The sequence below is a fragment of the Pristis pectinata genome, chromosome 8 (genome assembly GCF_009764475.1).
Source record: "Pristis pectinata isolate sPriPec2 chromosome 8, sPriPec2.1.pri, whole genome shotgun sequence".
Lineage (NCBI taxonomy): Eukaryota > Metazoa > Chordata > Chondrichthyes > Rhinopristiformes > Pristidae > Pristis > Pristis pectinata.
The window spans coordinates 102,502,384-102,520,805 of NC_067412.1; the positions used below are offsets into that span (position 1 = coordinate 102,502,384).

General features: G+C 44.0%; 1 protein-coding gene across 2 annotated transcripts in view; it reads right to left on the reverse strand.

Moving 5' to 3' along the window:
* Positions 1-18,422, reverse strand: part of pabir2 (PABIR family member 2) — a 67,168-nt gene that overhangs the window by 39,294 nt on the left and 9,452 nt on the right. For both annotated transcript variants that reach the window (XM_052022549.1, XM_052022550.1), the window contains one exon: positions 995-1,073. In XM_052022549.1, coding sequence (XP_051878509.1) covers positions 995-1,073 — 79 coding nt within the window. The remainder of the gene's footprint in view (positions 1-994; positions 1,074-18,422) is intronic.

Sequence of the window (18,422 nt, forward strand, 5' to 3'; positions counted from 1 at the left end):
AATACCAAAAATCTTCATTACAAAACTTAAAAAAACTTGAATATTTTTTGAGATTCTAAGATGAACTCATGCTCATGAAACCGACAAAAGATCAGGGAGACAAGAGACTGCAGATGTTGGAATCTGGAGCAACACGCAATCTGCTGGAGGAACTCAGTGGGTCAAGCAGCATTCTGTGGAGGGAAAGGAATTGTTAACATTTTGGGTCAAAACCCTGCAGCAGGACATAGTTTTGACCTGAAACATCAACAATTCCTTTCCTTTCAATTTCCAGAAAAATTTCAACTTCCTCAATATTAACTGAAATCATTTTAGTGCGAAGGACTTAAAGAAGTTGGAATTTTTTAACGAGCACCTAGAAGGGCTTTTTGAGCTAGTACGTAGACAGTCCTACAGGAGAAGGGACTGTACTGGACCCAATCTTAGGGAACATAGCCATTGTGTCAGTGGGAGAGCATTTTCAAGAGAGTGACCATAACTCTCTAAGCATCAAGGTACTTATGAAAAAGGATGAGGATAGTGTCAAACACCTTGAAAATTGTTGCAGCTGTACTTTTTCAGATAAGTTGAGAGTATTTCACACTTCTGACGTGACGTGTGGATGATGAGGTGCCTTCAGGGTATCAAAAGCAGTGAAAATTTGAAGCAATGTTATGGAGAGAGGAAAAGGCCTCCGGCTCTCTCCTGCAAACAGCAATTGTCATTGGGCCAATTTTAAATCTGTGACTGACAGATTTCTGTTGGCCAAGTCTAATGAGGAGATAAGGCAGGTACATAAGCCATGATCTCATTGGTTGTTAGGACAGGCTTAAGGACTGAAAAGCCTTTTTGAGTTCTAGTATCAATGGACCCAAGAATGTTTCTTAGATATTTTCATGAATCATTTGGGAGTTTTCTTTAAAAACGCAGTTGAGTTTCAAACATTGTGAATTAACACACAGGAAGCTAACATATGTATCAGGTCAAGAAAAAACTGCCCTCTTGTTGCCTTTACCTGACTATGTCTGTTCATCACCGTGGTGCTGTTCCTCCGGTTGCGCAGAGCATCTGGTTGAAAAATCTGAGAGTTGTCACTAAAGAAAGAAAAAGATAAACATGGGGAGTCAGATTTTTGCTAACATCGGATACAGTTGTCACCAAACTACATGAAAAGCTCAAATTTAGGCACTGGGTGACCAACCTCAAAAAGAAAGGATTAAGCCTAGTGATTTCAGATCCATCTAAACCAAAATACTTTTAAAAGGAAGTCAAGTAAGTGGCAAAAGCTGAGATTTATGGAAGCATTATCATCACTGCAGTGACAGATCACTGATGCCCAAGAGCATTGGAAACAGAAGCAGGACTAGGCCATTCCGCCCCTCTTGTCAGCTCTACTGTTGGAATTTTAGAAGAAAACTTTCTCAAGAACCATCTCCTCCAAAACCCTCGGATGTTTGTCATCAGGATCTGTGGATTTATCACCTTTCAATCTCATTCATTTTTTCCAATACCAGCTTTTTTTAAAATCAGTGTTAATTTCTTTGACATCCTTTGACACCTTACACCAGTAATCCTCCAATATCTCCAGGTGGCTTTTTGTGAAGACAAAAATATTTTAGTTTTCTCTGCCATTCATGTTCCTTGCTCATGCCTTGTAGATGGCTGAAAGGCCATTTTCCCTTCCATTATTAATTTCTTAGTCAATCTTTGGTAGGTTGAATATATAGAACATAGAACTGTACAGCACAGAACAGGCCCTTCGGCCCACAATGTTGTGCCAACATATCTAATACCTCCTACCTACAGAATGCCCATATCCCTCTATTTTCCTCTCATTCATGTCTCTCTTAAAAGTCACCAAAGAGTTTGCCTCCACCGCCCTATCAGGCAACGCATTCCAGGCATCCACCACTCTCTCAGTAAAAAAACATATCCCTCACGTCTGTTCTGAACCTACCCCCCCTCACCTTAAATGCATGCCCTCTGGTATTGGATCGCTCAATAATGGGAATAAGATATTGCTTATCCACCCTATCCATGCCCCTCATAATTTAATACACTTCCAACAGATCACCCCTCAGCCTCTGCTGCTCCAGAGAAAAGACCCCAAGTTTGTCCAGCCTCTCCTAATAGCACATGCCCACTAATCCAGGCAGTATCCTGGTAAAACTCCTCTGCACCCTCTCTAAAGCCTCGGCATCCTCCCTATAGTGAGGTGACCAGAACTGCACGCAATACTCTAAATGCAGCCTAACCAGATGCAATCTCTATAGATTGGGGATCTCTGTCTCTGGGGAGTCCAGCCAAAGCCACAACCATAGCATGTAGGTGGCTCAGCTGCACAAGGGAAGAGAAGCAAGAGTACAAAGGCAATAGTCGAAGGACTCAATAATGAAGGGAACAGATGGGCATTTCTATGGCTGTCTATGTGAATCCAGGAGGGTGTGCTGCCTCCTGCCAGGTCAAGGATGTCACAGATGGTTGTGGAGTATTCTAAAGGGGAAGGGTAAAGAGCCGGAGATCGTGATTCACATTGGTCCTAGCAACATAGGTAATGAGATCCTGCAACACAAACTTAGAGAACTTGGTCACTGATTAAAGACCAGGACCTCTAACATTGTGATCTCTGGATTAGTTCCAGTGCCTTTGTATAAGTACACAAATATGAGGATAAATTTGCTGAATATGTGGCCTAAGGCATAGTATAGGAGGGATGAGTTTAGATTCCTGGAACCATTTCTGAGAAGATGCTACCCATACAAGCTGTATGGGTTGCACTTAGACCAGAACTGGTCCAACATCTTGTTGGGGAAGACTTAAACTGATTGGTAGGGGAATAGGACATGGAGTACATGTACAGGTTGGGGGTGGGGGTAGTACAGTTAAATAGAGAAGGAAAACTCAGTCAGTCCAGTAAGCAGAGCAAACACGAGAGTTAGAAGACCAAAAGGGGATTGCATTGACACTTTACAGCGCTTGATGTGGTGGATGCAGGGAGGATGCTCCCCCTGCCCGAGGAATCTAGAACCACGGATCAGAGTAAAGGGTGGGCTATTTAGGACCAAAATGAGGAGAAATTGGAAATGTTCAATCTGGAAGGCTGTAGAGTCTCAGTCATTAGTTTTATTCCAAACAGAGATTGACACGAAGAGAATCAAGGGAGATAGGGGCGGTGCAGCAAAATGGGGATCAAGAATAAGATCACTCATAATGTTGACCACTTTGCATGAAAATGGACATTTTTTGTTCTAATTGTGTTCTTTCTTATAAAAATGGTGTCTAATTTATGTTTCTCTTGTGCATGCTGCTTATATGACGCCTTGTGCCTGTGATGCTGCTGCAAGTAAGTTTTTCATTGCCCCTGTGCACACATGGACTTGTGCACGACAATAAACTCAACCTTGGAGAATACTGGAGCAGGCTGACATGGACAGAGTGGGAGTTGTGCATTAACCCTCATCTGTAAATTGTTCTACAAGCGGACAAGCATGCAGTGAAGGTGAAGTGGTCATAACTGAAGCATTTTAGCTTTCATATTGATTAAAATAAGCAGAGTAACTTAAATTGGTAAATTGGTTTATTATTTTCATATGTACTGACGTACAGTGGAAAAACTTTGTTTTGTGTTCCATCCATACAGATCAATTCATTACACAGTGCATTGAGGTGTACAAGGTAAAATAACAGAATGCAGAACAAAGTGTCACAGTTCCAGAGAAAGTGCACTGCAGGCAGACAATAAGGCACAAGGACATAACGAGGTAGATTGTAAGGTCAAGAGTCCATCTCGTCATACCAGGGAACAGTTCAATAGGCTAAAAACAGCGGGATAGAAGCTATCCTTGAGTTTGACGTCAAGAAGGTGAATTTCTGCAAAGAGTTCAGGATTGCTTTTCTCCACAATACGTAAAAGAACCAGCTGATGTGGCAAATCAGCACTATATTCAGTGAGGCAGGGTGGTTATAGTGATGGTCAGCAATTCAGGGGCTGGCCAACAATCCTGAGGTGTGAATTTAACCATGGGAAGTGTAGAATATAAATTTGATCATTAGTCTTCATTTTTATAAGTCTTAGTAATAAATACTCACACTGACATGCAATATTTGCAATTTTCTTGTCCTAGGATAATCCTCCAAATCTATAGACCTAAACATGACTATGGATCATTGAGCAAGGGTCCTAGCTGAGAAGATGGTGGATTGGCACCAGTGTCTGAAGATAGTACATTTAATGAAAAGGCTTATAAAGTTACCAGGAAACACAGTAGGCCTGTGAATATTTTAGAATTCAGCAAAGTCACAGTTATACAGCACAGAAATCATAAGACGTAGAAGCAGAATTAGGCCATTTGGCCCATCAAGTCTGCTCTGCCATTTGATCACAGCTGATACTTCCCCCGCAACCCCATTCTCCTGCCTTCTACCCGTAACCTTTGACGCTCTCACTAATCAAGAACCTATCAACCTCCGCGTTAAATATACCCAATAACTTGACCTCCACAGCCATCTGTGACAATGTATTCCACAGATTCACCACCCTCTGGCTAAAGAAATTCCTCATCATCTCTGTTCTAATGGGATGTCCTTCTATTCCGAGGCTGTGCCCTCTAGTCCTGGACTCTCCCACTACTGGAAACATCCTCTCCACGTCCACTCTATCCAGGCCTTTAAATATTCAATAGGTTTCAATGAGATCTCCCCTCATCCTTCTAAATTCCAGCAAGTACAGGCCCAGAGCCATCAAATGCTCCTCATACATTAACCCCTTCAATCCTGGGATAATTTTTTTTGTAAACCTCCTCGGGACCCTCTCCAACATCAGCACATCCTTCCTTGGATATGGGGCTCAAAACTGCTGACAATACTCCAAATGTGGTCTGACCAACGCCTTATAAAGCCTCAGCATTACATCCTTGTTTTTATATTCCAGTCCTCTTGAAATGAGTGCTAACATTGCATTTGCTTTCCTTACTACTGACTCAACCTGCAAGTTAACATTCAGGGAATCCTGCACTAGGACTCCCAAGTCCCTTTGCACCTCCAATTTCTGAATTTTCTCCCCATTTTGAAAATAGTCTACACCTTCCCTTACACTACCCCTCACCCCCTTCCTCCCTCACCCTCCACACACACAAAATGTACATCTACTTTGTTTCACATTCTACCAAATTATTTTAAGTCCATCACAACAGTACTGACAGACTTCCCCACAGGAATGTTGGACAAATTCCATTTCAAACCTTTTCAGCTTCTACAGGTCCCATCTTCCCAGGAAGAGTCCCAGTGATCCAGAATTCTAAAGACCTCCCTCCTACACTATCCCTTTAGCCACTCAATCATCTGACCCATCCTCCCATTCCTATAGTCACAAGCACATGGCACCAGAAGTAATCCATCGGTAAATGTGAAGTGGTTCATTTTGGTAGGTCAAATATGTTGGCGGAATATAGTTAAGACTCTTGGCAGTGTGGAGGATCAGAGGGATCTTGGGGTCCGAGTACATAGGATACTCAAAGCAGCTGTGGTTAAGAAGGCATATGGTGTATTGTCCTTCATCAATCGGGGAATTGAATTTAGGAGCCGTGAGGTATTGTTGCAACTATATAGGTCCCTGGTCAGACCCCACTTGGAGTACTGTGCTCAGTTCTGGTCGCCTCACTACAGGAAAGATGTGGGAGCCATAGAGAGGGTGCAGAGGAGATTTACAAGGATGCTGCCTGGAATGCGGAGCATGCCTTATGAAAGCAGGTTGAGGGAACTCTGCCTTTTCTCCTTGGAGAGACAGAGGATGAGGGGGTAACCTGATAGAGGTGTATAAGATGATGAGAGGTATTGATAGGGTAGATAGTCAGAGGCCAGGGCTGAATTGGTGGCCACAAGAGGACATAGGTTTAAGGTGCTGGGGAGTAGATATAGAGGAGATGTCAGGGGTAAGTTCTTTTACTCAGAGAGTGGTGAGTGCATGGAATGGGCTGCCAGAAATTGTGATGGAGGCTGATACGACAGGTCTTTCAAGAGACTGTTAGATAGGTATATGGAGCTGAGTAAAATAGAGGGCTATGGGTAAGCCTAGTTATTTCTAGGGTAGGGACATGTTTGGCACAGCTTTGTGGGCCAAAGGGTCTGAATTGTGCTGTAATTGTTCTACGTTCTAAGTATTGAGGTCTTGCTCTTTAATCTACGACCAAGTCCTAAATTCATATTGTACGACCTCATCCTACTTCTCACCGAGGTTAAGACCAACGTGGACCATGACTTCCATTTAGAATGCCCTGCAATCCCTCCAATTTTCCTTGACCCTAGCACCAGGGAGCTAACACCACCCTGGATTCACATGTGCCCACCTATTTACCTATCGAGACCTCTGCCACTATTGCCATAGACTCTCACTCCTCCCCCATTGTGCATCTGAGGCAGCCACCTGGAGTGCCATGATCTTGGCTCTGGCTGGACTCTCCAGAGATGCATTCAGCTCCACCATTTTCACAGTTTTGAAGCCAGATGCGCTGAGGTTTCCGTGACAACCTGCCAGCCTCTGCACGGTGGTGACAGATCCCTTCTGACTCCTTAAACTGTAGGGCAATCACCTCTTAAAACAAAATGACTAGGCACAGATTTCAGCCTCACAGATGTACAGAAGTGCCTCCAGTTTAATGCTCAACTTGTGAAACGTGACACTCAAAGTTGGCCAAACTGGAAACAGCTCCAACAGATGCAATTACCCAGATCACAAAACACCTCAGAATTCCCACACACTGCAAACCATACAACATTCAAGACTGAGCTTACCTATCATACTTTTAATCTTGTAGCATTTCTCACATTTCTTTTTTTCTACCAATATGGATAATTTCCAAATTTTCCCACATTATATTCAATATGCCAACTCACCTAACCTATTTACATCTTTTCATAGCCCCCTTGTGTCTTCTTTAGAACTTACTTTCCTAACATAACATCAGCAAAGTTAGCAACCATACCCTTGATGCCCACATCCATTCATCTTAATTCCAGTTAATAAACACGTTTAGAAATTTGCAGGACAAGTTAAAATGGAATTCCATTGGAATTTTAAGTAAATTACACAGGCTTATAAATAAACTTTAATTAGTAATAAAAATAAATGCACATTAAATAGACAGTGTTAACAGCAAAGGGCTTGAATCTAAAAATCATGAGTTCATTTTATTTATTGAAAACATCAGCCAAAAAGCAGCAATTAAATTTACATCTGGACCTTACAAAGCAACAACAAAAAAACACTTCTTTTGGCTGACATTGCCTTTTTAAAGATGTCCATCACTGGGACTATTTGAGTTGTCAGCAGAAATCCTGATTGCACACAAGCACCAGAGTTTACAACTCCATGCCTTTATTTAACGACTTTAATGTAGTAACATATCCCTGTGCTTCCCAGGAGGGACATCAGGCAAAAAATTGACATCAAGCCATGAGATTTGGACAGATTTTTAATAAGTCTTTGAATTGTAAGAAGCAAGGGAAGAAGGCGAGGTGTGTTTCGGACACATGGGAGAGAGGTTACGCAAGAGGATCCAAAACCAAACTAAAATCAGAAAATGCTGGACATACTCAGGCAGCATCTGTGGAGAGAGAAATAGGGTTAAAGATTCAGGTAATTGATCTGAAACATTAAATCTGTTTCTCACTCCATAGATGATGCCAGACCAGGGTACCTCCTGCATTTCCTGTTTTTATTTCAGTTTTTCAGCATCTGCATTTTTTTGTCTTTTAAATCATAGATGTTGACAGGGTTGGAGAATACATTATAACAATCCAGCCTGGATTGTTTTGTTTCAAATCAGAGAAAAGCTAATTTAGTAATTTGACCACATAATATTTGGCACGTGGCTCAGGCAGGTATCCCATTGCTCCTGTTCTTCTTGCTGGCAGAAGTGTTGTTAAAGCAAGTAACTGCAGTGCATTTTGTAAATGACACACTCTGTAGTTATACTGTGAAGGCAGTGAATGCTGAGCATGACGGATAAGCTGCCAGTCAAGCAAACTGCTTTATTCTGATTGGTGCTCAGCTTCTTGAATGTTGAACTTGTACTCCTCCAGTTGCCTCACAGATGGAAGAAAGTTTCTAGGATGTCCAGAGGAGAGTTGTGCACTTTTGGTAGCCTCTGACCTACCCTTGTAGCTACAGCATTTAAATGGGTGGTCCAGTTGAATTTGAAGTTATTGGTGTTGATGTAAGAGGACTTGGCAATGCTAGTACCAATGGACATCAAGGTTAGGTAGTTAGATTCTCCCATTGGAGGTGGTCTTGCCTTGCACTTAAGTGGCAAGAATGTTACTTGCCACTTATCAGCCCAAGCTCAAACATTGCATGCAAGCATGGGGGGGGGGGGGGGGGGTTGCTTCACTTGCTAAAGAGCTGAGTAGAATTGAACACTGATATTTCTGACCTTTTAATGAAAGGATTCATTGATGAAGCAACTGGTTCGGTCAAGGACATCCAAGGAACTCGAGCAAATGTCCTGGAACTGGGGAAATCAACCTCCAGCAACCACAAACATCTTCCTGCGTGCAGAGAATGATCCAACCATTGGAGTGTTTACATCTTGAAGACTTTAGTTTTACTGAGACTTCTTGATCACACACTGAAATGCTGACAAGGTGTCACTCATGTCTGTAATTTGGCTCTTTAGTTGATATTTGGACCACTGGGAACCAGTGATCACAATATGATTGAGTTCAGTTTCAAGTTTGAGAAGGAGAAGCTGATAACTGGTGTATCGATATTTCAGTGGAACAAAGGAAATTACAATGGTATGAGAGAAGAGTTGGCCCAAATTGATTGGAAGAGTAAGCTAGCTGGAGGGACGGCGGAGGAGAAAATGGAAGGAATTTCTACAGGAAATAAGGAAAATGCAGGATAGATATATTCCAAGAAAAAAGGTTTTGAATGGAAAAAAGGCACAAATGTGGATAATGAGAGAGGTGAAGGCTAAAATAAAAGCAAAAGGGGCGGTGTACAAAGAAGCAAAAGTTAGTGGGAAAACAGAAGACTGGGAAGCTTTTAAAAACCTGCAGAGAGAAACTAAGAAGGTCATTAGGAAAGAAAAGATGAATTATGAAAGGAAGTTGGCGGATAACATTCGAAAGGATACTAAGAGTTTTTTTTAAATACATAAGGAGTAAAAGAGAGACACGGGTTGATATAGGACCAATTGATAACGGTGCAGGAGTTATTATAATGGATGACAGAGAGATGGCAGAGGAATTGAATGAATATTTTGCATTGGTCTTCACCGTGGAGGACATCAGCAATGTGCCGGTTAGTCAGGAGTCTCACAAAATGGAACTGAGTTCAGTTAAGATTACTAGGGAGAAGGTGCTAGGAAAACTAAATGGGCTAAAGACTGATAAGTCTCCCGGATTGGATGAGGTGCATCCCCGGGTTCTGAAGGAGGTGGCTTTAGAGATAGCGGAGGCATTGCTGATGATTTTCCAGGAATCGATAGATTCCGGCATGGTTCCGGAGGACTGGAGGGTCGCAAATGTAGTTCTGTTGTATAAGAAAGGTGGGAGGCAGCATAAAGGAAATTACAGACCTGTTAGTCTGACATCAGTGGTGGGAAAATTATTGGAATCTATCCTCAAGGATGGGGTTACGGAATACCTAGAGGCGCAAGGCAAGATAGGTCCTAGCCAACATGGTTTTGTGAAGGGAAGATCCTGCCTGACCAACCTATTGGAGTTTTTTTGAAGAAATCACAGGTAGGGTGGATAAGGGAGAGGCGGTAGATGTTGTGTATTTAGACTTTCAAAAGGCCTTTGATAAGGTGCCTCTCAAGAGACTGATTAATAAGATGAGAGGTCATGGAATTACAGGTAGGTTAACAGAATGGGTGGAGCATTGGCTGGTTGGCAGGAAGCAAAGAATGGAAATAAAAGGATCTCGTTCTGGTTGGCTACCGGTTACTAGTTATGTGCCGCAGGGGTCGGTGTTGGGGCCGCTCCTTTTTACCTTATACATTAACAATTTGGATGATGGAATAAATGGTTTTGTGGCTAAGTTTGCGGATGACACCAAGATAGGTGGAGGGGTAGGGAGTATTGAGGAGATGGGAAGGTTGCAGAGAGACCTAGACAGTTTAAGAGAATGAGCAAGGAAATGGCAGATGAGATTCAATGTTGAGAAATGTGCAGTTGTACACTTTGGAAGCAGAAATAAGCAGGCAGATTATTATCTAGAAGGAGAGAAAATTCAAAGTACAGAAGTACAAAGGGACTTGGGGGTACTCGTGCAGGATACCTTAAAGGTTAACCACCAGGTCGGATCGGTGGTAAAGAAAGCGAATGCTATGTTGGCATTCATTTCCAGAGGTATAGCATATAAAAGTAAGGAAGTGTTGATGAGGCTCTACGGGGCACTAGTGAGGCCTCATTTGGAATATTGTGCGCAGTTTTGGGCCCCACATCTTAGGAAGGATGTGCTGACGTTGGACAGGGTTCAGAGGAGATTTACGAGGATGATTCCAGGAATGAAAGGGCTTACGTATGAGGAGCGTTTGTCGGCTCTTGGACTGTACTCGCTGGAGTAAAGAAGAATGAGAGGGGACCTCATAGCGACATTTAAAATGTTGATAGGAAAGGACAGAGTAGATGTGGCTAGGCTGTTTCCCTTGGTGGGTGAGTCCAGGACCAGAGGGTACAGTCTTAGAATTAGAGGGTACAGTTTCAAAACAGAGATGAGGAGAAATTTCTTTAGCCAGAGGGTGGTGAATTTGTGGAACTCCTTGCCACATACAGCAGTGGAGGCCAGATCAGTGGGGGGCGTTCAAGGAGGAGATAGATAGATATCTAAATAGTCTGGGTATCAAGGGATATGGGGATAAGGCCGGAAATTGGGGTTAGAATAGGTTTTTTTTTGTTTTCCCCCCTCCATTACCCATTTCTCATTTCTTTTTTCCCTTTCCCTTGGAGCAGACTCGATGGGCTGCATGGCCTGCTTCTGCTCCCTTGTCTTGTGATCTTGTGGACCAAGGTTGTAATGAGGCACAAAACACATTTGGCTACACAGACACAAGAGATGGTAAACACTGGAATATGTAGCAACAAACAAACTGCTGAGGAACTCAGCAGGTCAAGGAGCACCTGTAGGGGCAAAAGGTCAGTCAACATTTTGAGTCGAGACTGTATCAGGACGGAGAATGTAGAGGGAAGATAGCGAGACGGGGGCTGGTAGGTGATCGGTGGAACCTGGCAAGGCAGGGCGATAATGGCAGATGGAACCAGGGAAGAGGGTAACAAATCTTACACAACAGGGGAGAGTGGGGGGGGGTGGGGGGGGGGGGGGGGGGAAGAAAGAGAGAAGGGGAAAGGTGGAGAGACACAGATGGACCAGTAGGAGTGGGAAAGAAACTTGGGAGTGTGTTACCTGATAATGAAGAATTCAATGTTCATACTGTTGGGTTGGGCTGTAGGCTGTCCAAGTGGAACACGAGGTGGCGTTCTTCTAGTTTGCGTTTGGCCTCACCAAGGCAGTGAAGAAGGCCAAAGGCAGACAGGAATGGGAAGGGAAGTTAAATAATATGCAATTGTAAGCAACAGCTGAAGTGGACGGGGCAGCAATAAACTTAAGGGCGCAGTAGTGTAGCGATTAGCATAATGCTATTACAGCGCCAGTGACCCAGGTTCAATTCCAGCTGCTGTCTGTAAGGAGTTTGTACGTTCTCACCATCTGCGTGGGTTTCCTCCAGATGCTCCGGTTTCCTCCCACATTTCAAAGACATGTGGGTTAGGAAGTTGTGGGCATGCTATGGACGTGTGGCGACACTTGCAGGCTGCCCCCAGAACACTTCACGCAAAAGATGCATTTCACTGTATGTTTTGATGTACATGTGACTAATAAAGTTATCTTATTTCAGAATTCTCAACAGCATATCACATTCAGAAATAAACATTCAAAGAAAAAGGTTATCCTTCTGGGTCAACCGAGTATGTTAAGTGGAAAATGACCATGACCCCCACCGAGGACCACCAGAACATTATCCCCCACACCACTGACCTCATCGCTTCAGGAGATCTCCCCCACAGCTACCAACACGATAGTCCTGCAACCTAGGACTGCCTGCTTCTCCCCAAAATCCACAAGGAGGACTGTCCTGACAGACCTATTATCTACATGTGCTCTTGCCCCACTGAGCTTGTATCCGGACACTATTCTGTTCCCCAAGTCCAATCCCTTCCCACCTACATCAGGGACACCTCACACACTCTCCAACTCTTCCATAACATTAAGTCCTCTGGCACACACCACCTCATCTTCACCATGGACGCCCAGTTCCTATATACCTCCATTCCCCATCATTACGGCCTCACCACCCTCCACTTCTTTCTTGAAGAGAGAAAGAACCAGTCCCCTTCCACTAACACTCTCCTCCGCCAGGCTGAACTTGTCCTCACTCTTAACAACTTCAATTCCTCTCACTTTCTACAGACCAAGGGTGTAGCTATGGGCACTCGCATGGACCCCAGCTATGCCTGCCTCTTCATTGGCTACATTGAACAGCCTCTGTTCCAAGCCTACTCTGGCCCCACTCTTCAATTCTTTCTCCACTATACTGACGACTGCATTGGTGCCACCTCTTGCACCCAGGTGGAACTCGACAGTTTCATAAATTTCACCACAAATTTTCACTCTGCTCTCCCAATTCACTTGGACCATGTGGATATCTCTCTCCTTTCTTGAGCTCTCCATCTCAGGAGATTCCTAATCCACTGACATCTTCTACAAACTCACTGATGCCCACAGCTACCTTGATTACAGCTCCTCCCACCCTGTCTCTTGCAAGGACGCGATTCCTTTTCTCAATTTCTCCGCCTCTGTTGCATCTACTCCCATGACAAGACTTTCCACTCCAGGACATCAGAGATGCCCAATTTCTTTACTAACCATGGCCTCCCTCCAACTGTGGTCAAGAGTTCAACCCACATCTCTGCCACTTACAGCACCGACACGCACCCCTCCCAGACCCAATAGGGATAGGGTCCCCCTTGTCCTCACATTTCATCCCATCAGCCTACGTATCCAACACATCACCCTCTGCCACCACCAATGGGATCCCACCACCAAGCATATCGTCCCCTCCCAACCCCTTTCAGCCTTCTGTAGGGACTGCTTTCTCTGACTCCCTAGTTCACTCCTCTCTCCCCACCCATCCCGCTCCCACTCTGGGGACTTTCCACTGCCCCCACCATAGGTGTAACACCTGCCCTACACCACCTCCATCCAGGGACCCAAACAGTCCTTTCAGGTGGGACAGATTTACCTGCCACCTCCCTTAATGTCATCTACTGCATTCGGTGCTCCAACTGTGGTCTCCTCTACATTGGTGAGACCAAACACAGACTAGGTGACCATTTAGTAAAATGCCAACACTCCATCAGTAACAGTGATCTGCATCCCCCCCCATTGCCAGTCACTTCAACTCCCCCTCCATCACAAATACATCAGTCCTCAGCCTCCTCCACTGCTGGGAGAAGTCCAAATGCAAACATGAAGAACAGCACCTCATTTTCTGAACTGGGATCTTACAGCCTAACGTCATGAACATTGAATTTTTACTACTTTAAGTAACCCAACACCCGCCCCACTCCCCCGCCCTTGCCTCTTCTTCCATTTCCTGGCCCCTCTCTTCTCCTCACCATTTTCCTTTTTTCCCCCCCCATACAGAAGAAAACAGGACGGTACTGGAACAGGCCCTTCAGCCCACAATGTTGTGCCGATCTAATTACATTAGTAATTAAACGCCTAACTAAACTAATCCCTTCTGCCTACACAATGTCCATATCTGTCCATTCTCTGCACATTCATGTGCCTAAGAGCCTCTTCAACACCTCTATCATATCTGCCTACACTACCACCCCTGGCAGTGTATTCCAGGCACCCAGCACTCTTTAAAAAAAACTTGTCCCGCACATCTCCTTTGAACTTACCCTTTATCATCTTAAATGCACGCCCTTGTATTAGACATTTCAACCCTGGGGAAAATATACCAGCCGCATACTCTATCTAAATCTCTCAACCTTATAAATGTCTACCGTATCTCCCCTCAGCCTCCGCTGCCCCAGAGAGAACAACTCAAGTTTGTCCAACCTATTCTCATAGCACATACCCTCTAATCCAGGCAGCATCTAGGTAAACCTCTCCTCCCATGCTGCCTGCCTCCATACCCTTGACCCATCCCCTGGTGGATCTACTCTCCCCTCCTCCCTCGCAGCTGTTAGAACCAAACACATGGCAACCAAATTTGCAGAGGGAGGAAGGAGCGAGGAGGTTGCAGAGAGCTTTACATAGATGGGCAAGTTGTCAGAGGTATGGGCAAGAGAAGGAAAGCAAAATACTGTTCAAAAGGAGTGAAACTACAAGATGCTACAGTAGACAGAGCAGTCTTGTACATAATACAAAGTCAGCACGCACCTGCAGCAAATAGAATGCTGGGCTTCTTTGAAAAATTGGATGGAATATTCAAGTTGAAAGTTTTGATGCAACTGTACAGACCAAGACCACACCTGGTGTACTGCACAGCTCTGGTCTCCATACTTGGAGAGATATTCTTGTATTCACAGCAGCACAAAAGAGATTGTCTTGTGAGAAAAGATGAAGGTAAGTGGGCCTACATTCATTGGAGTTGAAAAGAATGCAAGGTGATCTTAATGAAAAATAGGATTCTGAGGAAGAATCCCTCTGCTAAACTCAAATTACAGGACCTGGATTAAACAAGTTGTTACTCATTTAAGACAGTAATGAGAAACAATTTCCTCTCGATGGCATAAACTTTAAGATTTTTTTTAAATGCAGGAGGGCCATGGAAGTTAAAGCACTGAATATATTCAGGGATGACAACAACAGATTTTGGCCTTTGAGAGATAAGAGTTATGGGAAACAGACAAAAAAGTGGAGCAGAGGCCAAGATCTGATCAACCCTGATTACACTGAAAAGAGGTCATATTGCTGACTCACGCTGGTATGGAGCCAAGTAGTCCTGGCAAAACCCAAACTGAGCATCAATGAGCAGATTATTGGTGAGTAAATACCACTGATAAGCACTGTTTACACACATCCATCACTTTGATGACAGGCTGTTTGGGCAGTGATTAGCTAGATTGGATTGGGCAGGACATACTTGGGCAGTTTTCCACACCGAGCAAACGATAACATAACTGTACCAGAACAGGTAGACTAGACAAGGATAATTCTGAAGTACTAATCTTCAGTACCATGGCTTGGATATTAACTGGTCCCATAGCCTTGATCATATCCAATGCTTCTAGCTGTAGAGAAAAAACACAAATGATATCTGTGATGGTGGGAGCCCCAGCAGGAAGCAGAGAGGCATTATCGATTCAACACTCTAGATGAACAGAGTTGCAAATGCTTCAGTCCCATCTTTAGTATTCACAGTTTGGGCCCTGTCATCCCCAAGGATGAGATGTGGACGTTCTTGGAGCCACCTCCTCCCATTGGCTATTCAATTGTCCACTGACAAGCAGAACTAGATCCATCGGATGTGGGATGACTCGACTTCATCTACTGCAGTGTTTTTGTTGTTCAGCATTCATACAGTCCTGTGTTGCAGGCTCATCTGGTTGACATTTTGTCTTGGGTGCACCCGGTGCCAGTCTGAGATACCCCTCCACATACCCCATTGAGCCAAGGTTGCTCCCCTAGCTTGACTACAGCAACAAAGTGTTATGCTGGGCAAGGACATTACAAATCCTGGTGGCTTTATTTCAGCCGGTGCTAATGGTCCACAGTGACACAAGATGTCATCTTTGGAGCTGACATTTTTTAATCCTGAGGCAAGGACAGTGACAGAATTAAATACATATTCCAAGGCAGGCGTAGTAGGGTAGGTGATGTTTTACAGCTGTAGCACATGGGATCAGATGGAAACTTTTGGGATCTGGGTAACCACACAGATAGCAAACATCTGCAGCTCGAGAAACTCTGGCTCAGAGTTGGTGAAAGCAATGCAAAGGTAATGGGGAGAGTGTAGTTAGGTGGGTAGAAACTGTTGTCTTCAGCCACAAACACTAATCCCCAAGGTTATTTTGTCAGTCGAGTGCCAGGGTTAGAACAACTCAAAACTGGAAAGGAACTCGGAGTAGGAAGGGAAGATCCAGCTGTTGTGGGAACCAATGATACTGATAGGACCAACGATGAAGATCTGAAGGAACAAATTAAATATAGAACTACAAAAAGGTGATAATCTCTAGATTACCGAATCATGTGCAAATTGGTAGAGCATCAATGAGATCAGAGGATTAAGTGTATGGCTCAAAGATTGTTTGTGAGATGAAACTACTTTCAATTTGTGGCTACACACACATACTAGAGAAGGCATGTTATCCCACTGGGATGGGTTCACTTGAATCAGCTTCTAGGGAGGGAAATTTAGAAAGGACAATTGAAAGTGCAGAGTAACAAAGTGGGCAAGACAACGGCAGTCTGACAGTGAAAGCGTGCACACCTCCACCTAGAATCAGTGCAGGCAAAAATAGTACAATGATAAAAAACACTTTCATCCGAATCCACATTGTAGCAAAGAAGGTGATTTAAAGACACAAATAGAAATAAATAGGTACAACACAATAGCTATTACAGACACGGTTGCAAAGTGGCCGAGGTTTGAAATTATATTTTTCAGGATACTGGTTAGAAGAGACAGGAAAAATGCTCAAAGTGGTGGCTGGCCAAACTTTAAAGAATGTGATTAAAGCAGTAAAGAGAAGGTCTTAACTCAGAAAAATCAACAGTAGGATCAGTGACAGAGAACATTGGTGGGAGTTTATGTAGGCTTAAAAACAGTAGTGGTAATGAAGTGCATACTATAAATCAGGAAATTAGAGGCACCTGCAGCAATCAGAGTTTTAACTGACAGTAACACAGCACTTCAACCCCTTTACCCACCATATGAATGGTGACTGTTAAGTACCGATCTAAATTAACCTCATTTCCCAGCACTTGCATTGTACCTTCTCTGCATTGGTCATTCGTGCAGATCTAGTTACAAATATTATCAGTTTCTGCATCCACCACCTCCTCAAGCAGTGCATTCCAGATTCCAAACATGGTGAAAAGAATTCTTCAGATCCCCTCTAAACCTCCTACCCCTTGATTTAAACCCCCTACCCCTTGATTTAAACCCATGCCTTTGGGTTTTAGTCATCCTGCTACAATCCACCCTATTAATACCCATCAGTTGTGTACATCTCAGTCGGGTCCACCCTCGGCCTCCTTCACTTCAAAATAAGCAGACCAAGGCCGTCCACCTTGTCATCCCAACTGAAGCCCTCCATGCCAGGCTACATCCTGGTGAATCAAGAAACAAGCTAGAGGAACTCAGCAGGGTCAGTCAGCATCTGTGGAGACAAACAGATGGTCAACGTTTCTGGTCAAGATCCTGCATCAGGACTCTGATGCTGCAGACAAGGGTAGTGCCATTGTGGTCTGCAGACTGACCTCTACCTTGCAGAGGCCAGCTCTCAGACACTTCCTTGTACCTGCCCATGACCATGACACCACCACCAAGCCATCTCCCAGACCACAGATCTCATCACATCAGGAGATCTCCTCTCCACCAACAAGTGCCCCAACCCCATACTGCCAACTTTTATCTCCTACCCAGAATCAAGCCCATTGTTTGTCTGCCATTGCACCAATGATCTTCTCAAACCAGCTCTATCCTGTCTTCTCTTGTCCAGTCCCATCTCTCAGAGATCCTGGTAAATCTCCTCTGCACCATCTTCAGTGCAATCACATTCTTCTTATAGCAAGGTGATCAGAACAACATACAGTACTCCAGCTATGGCCTAACCAATGCTTTATTAAGTTGTATCTAACCTCCTTGCCCTTGTATTCTAAGCAAAAGCTAAAGAAGGCTAGTATCCCAACTGGCTTAACCACCTGTGCTGCCACCTTCAGGGACTTGCAAACCAAGGTGCCCATGTTCCTTTGAGCAGTCTCATACATGGGATTTTGCTGAAGATGTGACTAAAGTTTATGTAGATTAGAGGCACTGCTCTCAATGCAATTTGCTACCTCTTTGAAAAATTCAATCAAATTGGTCAATCCCAACAAAGCCACAGTGACTACACCTGACTTATCCCTGCTTTTCCAAGTTTGCATTAATCCTGTCCCTTGTTATTTTTCCCCCAATAACTTTCATAGCAGTAATGTTAGGCTCACAAGCCTGTGATTATCTGGCTTATCCCTGTGGCCTTTCCTGAAGAAAGGTATATTCACTGCCCTCCAGTCATTTGGCACCTCACCTCTCCTCTCCCACTGAAGATTTAAAAATCAATGTTGGGGCCCCAGCAATCTCTCATAGCAGCCTCATTGGATTCTCTCATTGAATTGAGATATACTCAGTTTTCCCTGATTACTTGCCTGCCCCTCTTCTTTTGTC